This window comes from Ixodes scapularis, unplaced genomic scaffold, assembly GCF_016920785.2.
Source record: "Ixodes scapularis isolate PalLabHiFi unplaced genomic scaffold, ASM1692078v2 PGA_scaffold1__304_contigs__length_218370807, whole genome shotgun sequence".
Lineage (NCBI taxonomy): Eukaryota > Metazoa > Arthropoda > Arachnida > Ixodida > Ixodidae > Ixodes > Ixodes scapularis.
In genome coordinates, this window is record NW_024609846.1 from 202,609,567 (window position 1) to 202,619,891 (window position 10,325).

General features: G+C 45.2%; 1 protein-coding gene across 1 annotated transcript; it reads right to left on the reverse strand.

Moving 5' to 3' along the window:
- Positions 1-554: 554 nt before the first annotated feature.
- On the reverse strand, positions 555-1,322 carry LOC8023505 (zinc finger protein Xfin-like). The gene has a single exon (XM_002401483.3). It carries the CDS (start codon positions 1,320-1,322, stop codon positions 555-557), a length of 768 nt encoding a protein of 255 aa, XP_002401527.3.
- Positions 1,323-10,325: the final 9,003 nt, after the last annotated feature.

A 10,325-nucleotide genomic window follows, 5' to 3' on the forward strand; every position in this document is an offset into this window, starting at 1 on the left:
ACAAAAATGAGGTTCCTGCTTTTTTCTATTTTTGATATTTAATGTGTACTTAAGATGACCCAGGACTGTGATTCTATTTGGTACACCACATAGTTTGAACGTAACGTGGCCATGGAAAAGAGAGTGAGCGCGACTGAAACCGGCCAACTCTTGACTGGCTGTTTTCAGGCGGAAAGAAACGTAATTTTGAGTCGCAAATTGTGTTCTGTCGAGTTGGGCTTTTATAGGTCATGTAAAAATAAAAACCTCGGCGAACATAAATACCCTGTGAGGTTTCCTTGCAGAAGAACATTTTAACCGTGGCGTACAGTTTTAATATATAAATATATTTGAACTTGTTTATAATGTCAAATGCTGGTTCAATGCGTATGGTGGTTATTATATCCAGTACAAATGTTACATTCTGAAGTGTGAATTTCGTTAGATTTAAGCGTGCGTCTTCAGCCACGCTCACAAGTCCACATCGTCAAATGACATAGTTTATGGCATAAAATCTCTAAAAAAAACGTGCCTTTATTTATCCTAGTAACCTGAGAGGAAAACAGTTAACAGCCTCATAGGCCCAGGATTTCGTCGGCTGCGCCACTGTTGCACCTGAAAAAACCAGTGGTCTCCGGCGCAATCTGTTCGCAGTGATCAACGAGATGATCGTGGAGGGGCTCGGGACCCGGCAGTGTCGCGTCGCAAAACATGCACTCCATGTCGGAGGGATCAAAGAGCACAAACTGCGACTGAAAGTGCGGCGAGCGGTGCAGCGTCGCGCCGGGCGTGCCATAGCAGATCATCTCCGCTCCTAACGCAGGCTTTCCCCTGGCCTCGTTTGTGGCCTCATGGACCGCCATGTGTTCGAAGAAGCCCGACGCGTAGCGGAATCCCTTCCTGCAGATGGAACATACGATGTTGACTTTGGGGAGATGCACCAGCTGATGCCTGATCAGATGATGCTTCTGCGTGAAGCACCGGGCGCACAGTCCGCAGCGAAATGGCTTCAACCCGGCGTGGGTAAGCTTGTGGGTCTTGAGACCGGAAGCCCTCTTGAATACCTTGGCGCAGACCGTGCACACATTGCTCGGTTCCTCGTGCTGAGTCCTCATGTGGCGCTTCAGGTTGTAGCGCTGCCTGAACACTTTCCCGCACACGCCGCAGCTGTTAAGGGTCACCGGATTGGACGTATTGACCGGTCCTGCTTGAAGAAAGTTCGCTTTCGACTCCGGCGCCGGAGGTCGGCGGACCTGCGCGGCCAGCGATGGATGAGCGAGGATATCCGTGTTGTGGCAGACAAGCATGTGCTTCGCCAGGAAGTGGCGTCTTCCGAACGTCATGGTGCAGACGAGGCACTCGTACCCGTTTCCCTGACTGTGGATCCTGCCGTGCTTTTCGCAGTGTTCTTTCTGTCGGAAACGTCTTTGACAGTGTTCGCACTTGAAGGGTTTCTCGTCTGTGTGAATGCGGAGGTGCTTTTGCAATGTCGTACGGTTCGCGAGATGCTTGTGGCAGACTGAGCAAGAAACACGTTGCTTAGATAACCCGCTCCTGGTGGCAGGTGGGAAGACGCGGCAGCCATGCTGCGAGTTCATTTCTTCGGGTCGTTTGAAGTCCTCTACGGGAACGTCGTAGTCTGTCAGTTCTTTCTTGATGACGAAACTGAGGGGAGCTTTTGTTATTCCACCATCGTCCTCTGGAGTCCCCTGTTAATGAATGGTGGTTTTGCGGTCGCTGTTACTCATTGTCTAATGAATCGGACTATCGTATTCGCTGACAGCTTAAGAAACGCCGGACGTGGCCATAATATGCTCACACTTCTTTCTTCGTGATTCGTTCTTCCTTCATGTTTTCTATTGGGTCATGCCGCAATCTGCTTTGCTAAAAGGCAATATTCAGAAAATCGGAACTCGCCCGTACTGCATTTCTTAGGCTGTCAATTATTATAGCATATGAAATGGGCGATGTGCTCGCAATACAAGTAGACAAACAAGTATTTTTATAAAGGCAACTAAATGAGAAACTCCGAACTTCGATTGTGCACTTTTTTTTCTTATTCTTCAACAACGTGGAATTAGATTAAGTTACCCTAAGCGACATTTGAGTGTGCGGGGTTTTGTTCACACTTTTTTTTTTTTTGCCTTTCTATGGTTGGTACACTGAAATACATCCCTCGTGTTATTTTTCGGGAAAAAGTCGTCCAGACCCATTCACCAAACACCCTGTGAATTATGCGCAGCTTAATTGCGGTTTCCCTATATGAAGCTAAGCTTCCGCCTATTGAAATCGCGATCAAAATAAACGCCCCCTCTCATGCGTTTTTCTGCATTTTTGCTTTATTTGCTTCGCGGAATTTTCGGTGTGGGGAGAAAAACATGATGGCTGACAGAGCCTCTGCCCCTCTACACTTAAAGGGGCCCTGCAAGGACTTTTTTTACTGGTTTTTAGTTTGCACCAAACCTGAGTGCACTGAACGTAGCAACTTAGTGAAACTTTCCTTTTCTCGAAATTCGCTTTATTCTAAAAGTTTATGCAAATTAAAATGACAAAAACAAGCAAAAATAACCTCCCTCATGACGTCCTTGGTTCGTTGAGTGGCCGTGAACTAGAGGAGGCGTAGTGAGCGTCGACACGGACTGCGGCGCTCACGGCTGCCGCAGTCCGTGTCGACGGCACGAGAGGGCGCCACTAAAGCATGTTCAGCGATATTAAGGAACATTTACAAAGATAATAAGATGATTATAACATGAGAAGGAAATGCAACAGGGAAAAAAAGAGAGATAAGACGAGGCCTTAGGCAGGGGTGCCCGTTATCGCCTTTGCCGTTTATGTTGTATCTGAGAGGATTGGAGGAAAGACTAGAGAAGAGTGGGCATGGATTCGACCTTTCGTACAGTAAGCTAAGCCGAAAAATTCAGCAATCCTTACCGGGATTGATGTATGCGGATGATATCGTACTAATGACTAACAACAGGACAGAGTTGCAGGAATTAATGAGCATCTGTGGTAGGGAAGGAGAGGAATTATGTTTAGAATTCAGTAGTGAAAAATCAGCAGTCATGATTTTTAACAATGATGAAGTTGTGAGGGTGAAGATACAGAATATTGCAGTTGAGAGAGATAGTAAATACAAGTATCTAGGAGTATGGATATGTGGTGGTGCAGAATATCGCAGTGAGCATGAAAAGTATATAATAGGTAAGAGCAACAGAAATGTAGCAGTAATGAAAAATAGAGCACTTTGAAATTACAACAGGTATGAGGTGGTGACACTGGTGAGAGAGATTTGGAAAGGGGTCATGCTGCCTGGCTTGACCTTTGGAAACGCAGTACTATGCATGAAATCCGATGTGCATGCAAGACTAGAAATAATAAAGCGTGGAGTAGGTGGGCTGGCTTTGGGGGCACATTGCAAAACGCCAAACCAGGGAGTTCAAGGAGACATTGGATGGGCGTCATTTGAGGGCAGGGAAGCTGTGAGCAAGATAGAATTTGAGGATCGGTTGAGGCAAATGGATGGGGAGCAATGGTCACGAATGGCTTTCAGCTATTTATACATGAGGAGTATATACACAAATTTGAGACAGCGCACTAGGAAATTATGAGAAAAGTTTTTAGGCTATAGTGGAGTTACGGAAGAGCAGGTCTCAGTTAAGAAGAAAGTTAAGGCCACAGAAAGAGCTCGGTGGCTAGAGGGAATGCAGACAAAGACGGCGCTGGAAAGCTATAGATTAAACAAAACAGTTATTTCCAAAGAAAGCATTTATGACAATTGTAGGGGAAGCTCATTGTTGTTTCAGGCAAGGACAGGTGTTTTGCAAACCCGAACGTACAGAGCGAAGTACCAGGAAATGGGTACAGTGTGCGCTGCTTGTGTAGAGGAGGACGAGACGGCTGAGCGCTTGATACTCTACTGTAAAGGGCTTCACCCTATGCCTACCGAAGACAACATAGATTTAATAAAGTCATTGGGTTTTAGAGACAGCGAAGGAAAAGTGGATTTCAAGACAGTAAAGATTACCAAGCAAAGATTAAGCGAATGGTGAAGAAAAGAGAGAAAACTACGTATTTTCTTATTTACTAAAGGTAAGGGGGTTTTATACCCTCACTTTCTTTTCAGTGCGGAGTGAATATAGCTTTCACATTTTAAATATTCTAAGCTTAAATGGTAAAAAAAAATGGCTAGGTGGCGTAAGCTACCGCCCGATCCAAAAGGCTCAGCCGGATCCATCCATCCATCCATCCATGGATAGGCTGTATGGAGCGGGCTGCCAGAACGGCTCGCATTGCATTTGCTGCGCGATTAAACACTAATTCGGCTTGACACTTCATTGGCCACAAACGGCAGCAAACATGGGGTGAAGATCAGTTCAGAATGGGAGCCACTTCGCGCTGCCATACCGCGAAACGGCAAAACCGCAAGACAAAGCTTCTCGCCGAAGGCCTTCGGAACACTCGGAGCCGGTCGGATCCTCCTGTCCATAAGACCGCAGCGCCGTCACGTACATCCGGTACCTTTCCGTGTCCGGCGCCTGATCCCACTACTCCTCTCTAGTATGCGCCGCCTTTTCCACCGCTTGGTGGCGGGTATGCGACGGGTCATTTCTTGTTTCCGTACTTTATAAACTACATTCGTTTCTTTTCTGATCTAAAATACTGAACAAAAACTACTTTTATATATAAATGAAACGGTTCGCGCCACTTATATTTTGTATTTCGACTAAAAAGAAGCTTTTAGCGGCTCTGACCAGTAGTAAGACCAGTACCAAGGACGTCACATTTTGCGCGCTTTCGGTACCGCGGGTCGCCCTCGTCGGTGGAGGAGGTTTCCGCGTCGTTCGGTTAAAATATGACGCACTGATATTTAGTTATTCTCTCCGTGCCCGCTGGCTTGCCCAAACCGCAAGAGACGTAAAAACCGCAGAAAAGGTAGACGCTTAAATATGATTGCAGGGCCCCTTTAAGCAGTGAAGCTTAACAACATAGGCTGCCGTTATCGCCACACTTGCAAACCTTTTACGTACTTCGTTTTCAAACTTTGAGTATAAAATGTGGGTCATTAGGGGTAGTTTGATAAATATACGCTCCGGAAGATACGATTCACCACTTTTGCCGGCCTAGAGCAAGTCTTGAACATCCGGCGGTGTTAGTTTCGCTGCACTTCACATAGAAGCCAGTGTGTATTTTGGTCAAAGGCAAAGGCGTGAAAGCGTAGCTATAGGCAACTCACACGAAACGCTCCGCGTCACTTGTAATGCGAAGGATTGACAAGTGCGTTGCGAGTACAAGCCAGTGTACGAGTGCATTCCATCAGTCCGATGGTACAGAGCCATACTGGACACAATACAAGCTATCGAAATTTGAAAAAAAAAAAAAAAAAAAACAATTTAGAACGCTTGCTGAAATTAGGATGGCTAGCATGCGACACGCCCGATTGTATTACTGAAGGTTCAGACACCAAGGTCGTCGAATTATCGGATACTCTCCAGGCAGCAGATGCCTGCCATCTAGAGAATACGAACTGGTGATTGTAGCAAGTACAAGTAAACGTCGAGCATAAAGTACGTGTTTTGTCTAGAACATGTGTAGAACTTGTTTATTAGGTTCACTTCCTCTTCTTCTACATTTACAGCAACGTTAGGCAATGAAAAGCCAATAAAAGAAACTTTGTCTGCTTGGATTGCTCACGGAAACGCGGAGAATAAAAATAATATTTAAAAAAAAAGGTTACACGCGGTAAGCACGAGGAGTGATACAACTCACGTGACTTCCGGCGATGCCGCCCTTCTGACCGCCCCGACACCTTGCGGTACACTGTACGTCACAGTGCACTGGCGGGAACTTTTAATTTTTTTGGCGTGTCAGTGAATTTTTTCGGCGAATTTTTTTGGCGTATCTATGGTTTCGTTTGCCCGTGACCGCGTGAAAATGATTAACGAGATCAAGCCCCATGATCGCGCCTGCAGCTTTGACAGCGTTGTATATGGAGTAGGAAACTGAGTATAAGCAGCGGGGTAGTGGAACACAGTACCAACAGACCGATCACACCAGCTAGTTTGATTACGCCACCGCTGTCGCCATGCATCGTGGGAACTGTAGTTTTTCTGCACGTGCAGCAACCACGCTGGAGGTCTGCGCGAGCAGAGCACGAGACGGCACGAGCTGCCTCGTGCACGGGAGCCTACTTCTTTTGAACTACAGTTATGGCGGCGTCACGCTTGCGTGGAACGCTTAGTGATATTGGTCTACTGTTCTTCAGTTTCTGCTAATTTTAAGAGTACGATTCATTGCTAGTGTTACAGGAGACGTTATCAAACCTTTATGCACCATTGTGTTTTTGTGACCAATGCAGCCTTGATGTAATTTTTCTATTGCCAGTTTCAGTGTCTTGTTAAGTCCTTAAGACAAGAGAAAGACGCCAATGCAGGTTCAAATAGACCGATCTCACCAAGCGTTCGGCACATACGAGACGCCGCCAAAACTTAAGTTCACATGCAACATTCGGGAGTGCACGAGACGGCTTCTTCAGTCTCGTTTTCTGCGCACGCACAGCCCCTGCGAGGCTGTCGCACGGGCAAAAAGGCTAAAGGCTGGTTCACACAAACTCGTTAGGTTACCTTACGTTACGTTACGTTACGTTACGAAAGCTTATGTCTAAGTCACCGGGAAATGTGTGCTTCGTATTAAGCATGGCTACCAATTCAAGGAGATGGCAGCTGGCACGCGACATTCTAAACACGAATGTTTCGGTGACGACAAGCTACACTCTAAGAAATGCCTGCGCGTCTACTTACCCGCAAAACACTCGAAGAGCCGATCTCTGCGATCTACGAAATCAGCTCAGCGAATGATGAGGCGGAATATCCGTTTAGACCTCAGAATGAAGTCTCCGCTGTGGCATTACGCATTGCGAAGCGTCATGCTTGGATTGCGTAATGCCACAGCGCAGACTTAATTTTGAGGTCTAAACAGATGATCCGCCTCATCATTCGCTAAGCTGATTTCGTAGAGTGCAGAAATTGATTCTTCGAGTGTTTTGCACGTAAGTAGACGCGCAGGCATTTCTTAAGCATGGTTCAGGCAGTTCCGTTTGACTGCGTTTGACTGCGTTGTGGCTGCGAGAAACCAGGACATCCCTGCTGCTTATATCGCGTGCCAAGATGATTCCTTGAATTGGATTTTACGCTTCATACGAAGCACAGATGTGCCGGTGACTCGCTTTCGGTTCTCGACGCAACGCAGTCAAACGCAGTCAAACGCAAGTCTCTGAAACGGCCTTTAGTGTGGTACGGTGAGTTACCGTGGCAACCAAGGACACAAGGCTCGTCGCAACGTAACGTAAGGAGTGGAGCTCGGTTCAACTTTTAAAGACTGGTTCACACAGCACCGTTTTCTTAGGTTACGTCTAAGTCACCGAAACATTCGTATCTCGAATGTCGCGTGCCAGGTACACCACCTCAAATTTGTAGCCACGCTTGATATGAAGCACTGATATCGCGGTGGATTGTACGTAAGCTTACGTAACGTAAGCAATCGGGGCTGTGTGAAGCAGCCTTTGAATTTCCTTGAGGCACTGCGGCAGCGGTAGCATAGCCAAACCAACACCACCTGGACAGAAGGCCTCCACACGCGTCATCATACTCAGATCGATCGAGACGAGAGATTGGGCACGAGTGCTGCGTCAGTGTTCGGCTGCGGCTCGTGGCCAATCAGCGCGTCGAAGGTCGGGCTCGGGTCCAATAGCCGACCGAGCGCGATCCGACTGTGATGGCGTTTCATAGAGGAAGAGGAAACCATGTGGAGAGCTTCTGTCTAGGTGGTGTTGGCCAAACACACTGGTGATATCAGACTTTTTCAAGCGCGCGCTTAATAAAAAAGATGCTTGAAAAGCTGCGACGCCCAGATTAAGCTTCCTGCACTTCCTTCCACTTTTCAGAAATATTACATGAGTTTGGTTCAGTGGTTTGGTTCAGGCCTTGTAACCTGTATACAGATCACTTGACTTTGATTCGAACAGATTTTATTTTTCAGATAGGAAGTGAGAGTTAGACAATGTCTGTCTTCGCGATGCATTTATCATGCTTGGCGGAAATTAGATAAGGAGATAATTCTCACGGAAATTCGACTAATTAACCAAAATTTCTTATTTACATTTTAATTATTGATTCTAGGGGTCATGTTGGGATTGCAGCATTGACCAAATAACTAGAGAGTCCAGACCAATTTTAAAAATTTGAGAAAAGGTAATATTTTTCTAAGTATTAATTGATCTTTATTTTTCCGCCAGATTTAAAATTTGCGCTCCAAAAAAAAAAAACAAAAAAAACAATACTAAACTTCGCCCAAAATGGCGCTTGAAAAAGTGACGTTGTTGTTTCAATCATGTCGTCGGTATCTCGGCAGTGTGACCTTGGTGGGTGCGCCAACGAAGTCAGGTAATTCTTAAATTCGGAGGAAAACGCGAAAATTGATCGAATAATATCTCAAGAGCCATTATGTTTTCGCGAATCATTTTAATTTTTTTGTTGTCTAACATTAATTGTCATCAATACTGAAATTTCAGCATGACCACTAAAACCAATAATTAAAAAGTGAATTAGCACATTTTAATTAATTACGAAATTTAGCATGACGATTATCCCCTCACCTAATGTCCGTGAGCCTAATAAATACGTGGGAAGGACGGCACTCGTCTAACACTCAAAGCATTAGGAAAAAGGGTCCTGTTCGAATTAAAGTCAAACATCCTGCATAGTGCAATGGGATAAAAGCACACTATTGCAGAATCCTAGAACTCATTTTCACATACGTAACTTTAAAATAAAAATAAGGATGGGGGATATTTTCCTTCTATCTTTAGAAAATGTCTGTGACATATTACTTTGACAGGTCCAGTGCCATGCGGGCAAAAGAAACAATACACATAGGCATCTGCGTTAAATTGTCACGTCAGAGCACATCAGGCAATTTGAACTTTCATATTGTACACGAAAGCGAACGCTGTGTCGTTTCTCGGCTTCTGTTTAGGGAATTTACATGTCACTGTATAATGAGGCTCGGGTTCCTGGCTAATCCATATGGTCACGGACGTTTCCACTCCAAAACAGTTCAAGAAGAAGAGCAGACGCAGTAACGACTGTCAAAACAAGTGCCTCTAACGACTGTCAAAACAAATGTGTCGCAAGTGAGATCGAGTAACTGCAGGATTAACGCGAACAACTGACTTTTTTTTCTTTTTTTTTTGTCACCACGCGTAATGAGATTTGACGTATTTGAACACAGGGCTTGTCTCCGCTTCCCCCTGACGTAGAATTTTTGCCAGCTATTGGCGGCGAGATGTTTTGGTGACGCCATCTCATGGGCGTCGTCCTGTGACGCAGCTGGTAGGATGTGAGCAAACGGCGTGCTATGTCAAACAACAGAGTGCCTATGTTAGTTCGTACCTTATCCGCTCCCAAAAACAATTTATTTATTATAAAAACTCGTACACCGTTTTTAGTGAGTGGGCTTTCTAATAAATGACAGCGTTTCGCAGCTGATTTCTATGTAAGAAAAAAACTTCAAATATGTTGAAAACGAAGCCTGAAGCTTCGCATTACAGCTTGCGCGGCGCGAGTCAGGGCTATTCACAGCTCCTCTGATTCTGTTTCTCGAGATCAGTAGAGGCTGCTGTAAAAAAAAAAAAAAAAGTATTACACTAGCCAGAGTAAATTACGTGCCGTTTTCTTAGTTGTGCACACGCGCACAGTTGTGCTGCAAAGCGCCGCACACTTGTTTTAGCTACATTGAGCTTGCCGATGCCGACGCTTCTATCCAGACGTGACTCGACTGTTGCTGCTGGGCAAATGCTGGTCAGTGATCAACGCTTAGCACCCCCGAATCGAATACATGGCAAAGAAGTTTATCACATCAAAACTTCTGCTCGAAAGGAAAGCAGAAATTTTCGTAAATTCCTCAATTGTCGGCCGTAGGTCGGCTAATTCAGGCGATTCATTAATTTTTCCTATCATACTTTTACTAAAAATGAATTACAAATTTAAAACCGCTCGCTGAGGAGCGCATCACGCATTATGCGAAATTCGGACCGTAAAAATTAAACACAAAAAAATGTAGTAATTGTTGGGACTCTGAAGTGTCACAGACTTACTAGAATAAAGACATTGATCGCGAGGGGGTCTCGCACGTTTCGCGTCTATCGGGTGAATAAAGAGGGATTTAGTTGAAACGACTCCGGAAGCCAGCCACCGCTTCTTTATGCCAGTTATTTATAAACAAATGTTGCTTTACTGGTTTACAAAATTCCAAAAGAAATTAACTCGGAATAAATACGAGACCATCACTCA

Coding starts and splice junctions, on each gene's coding strand:
- LOC8023505 (XM_002401483.3), bottom strand. CDS start 1,322: ATGACGTTCGGAAGACGCCACTTCCTGGCGAAGCACATGCTTGTCTGC.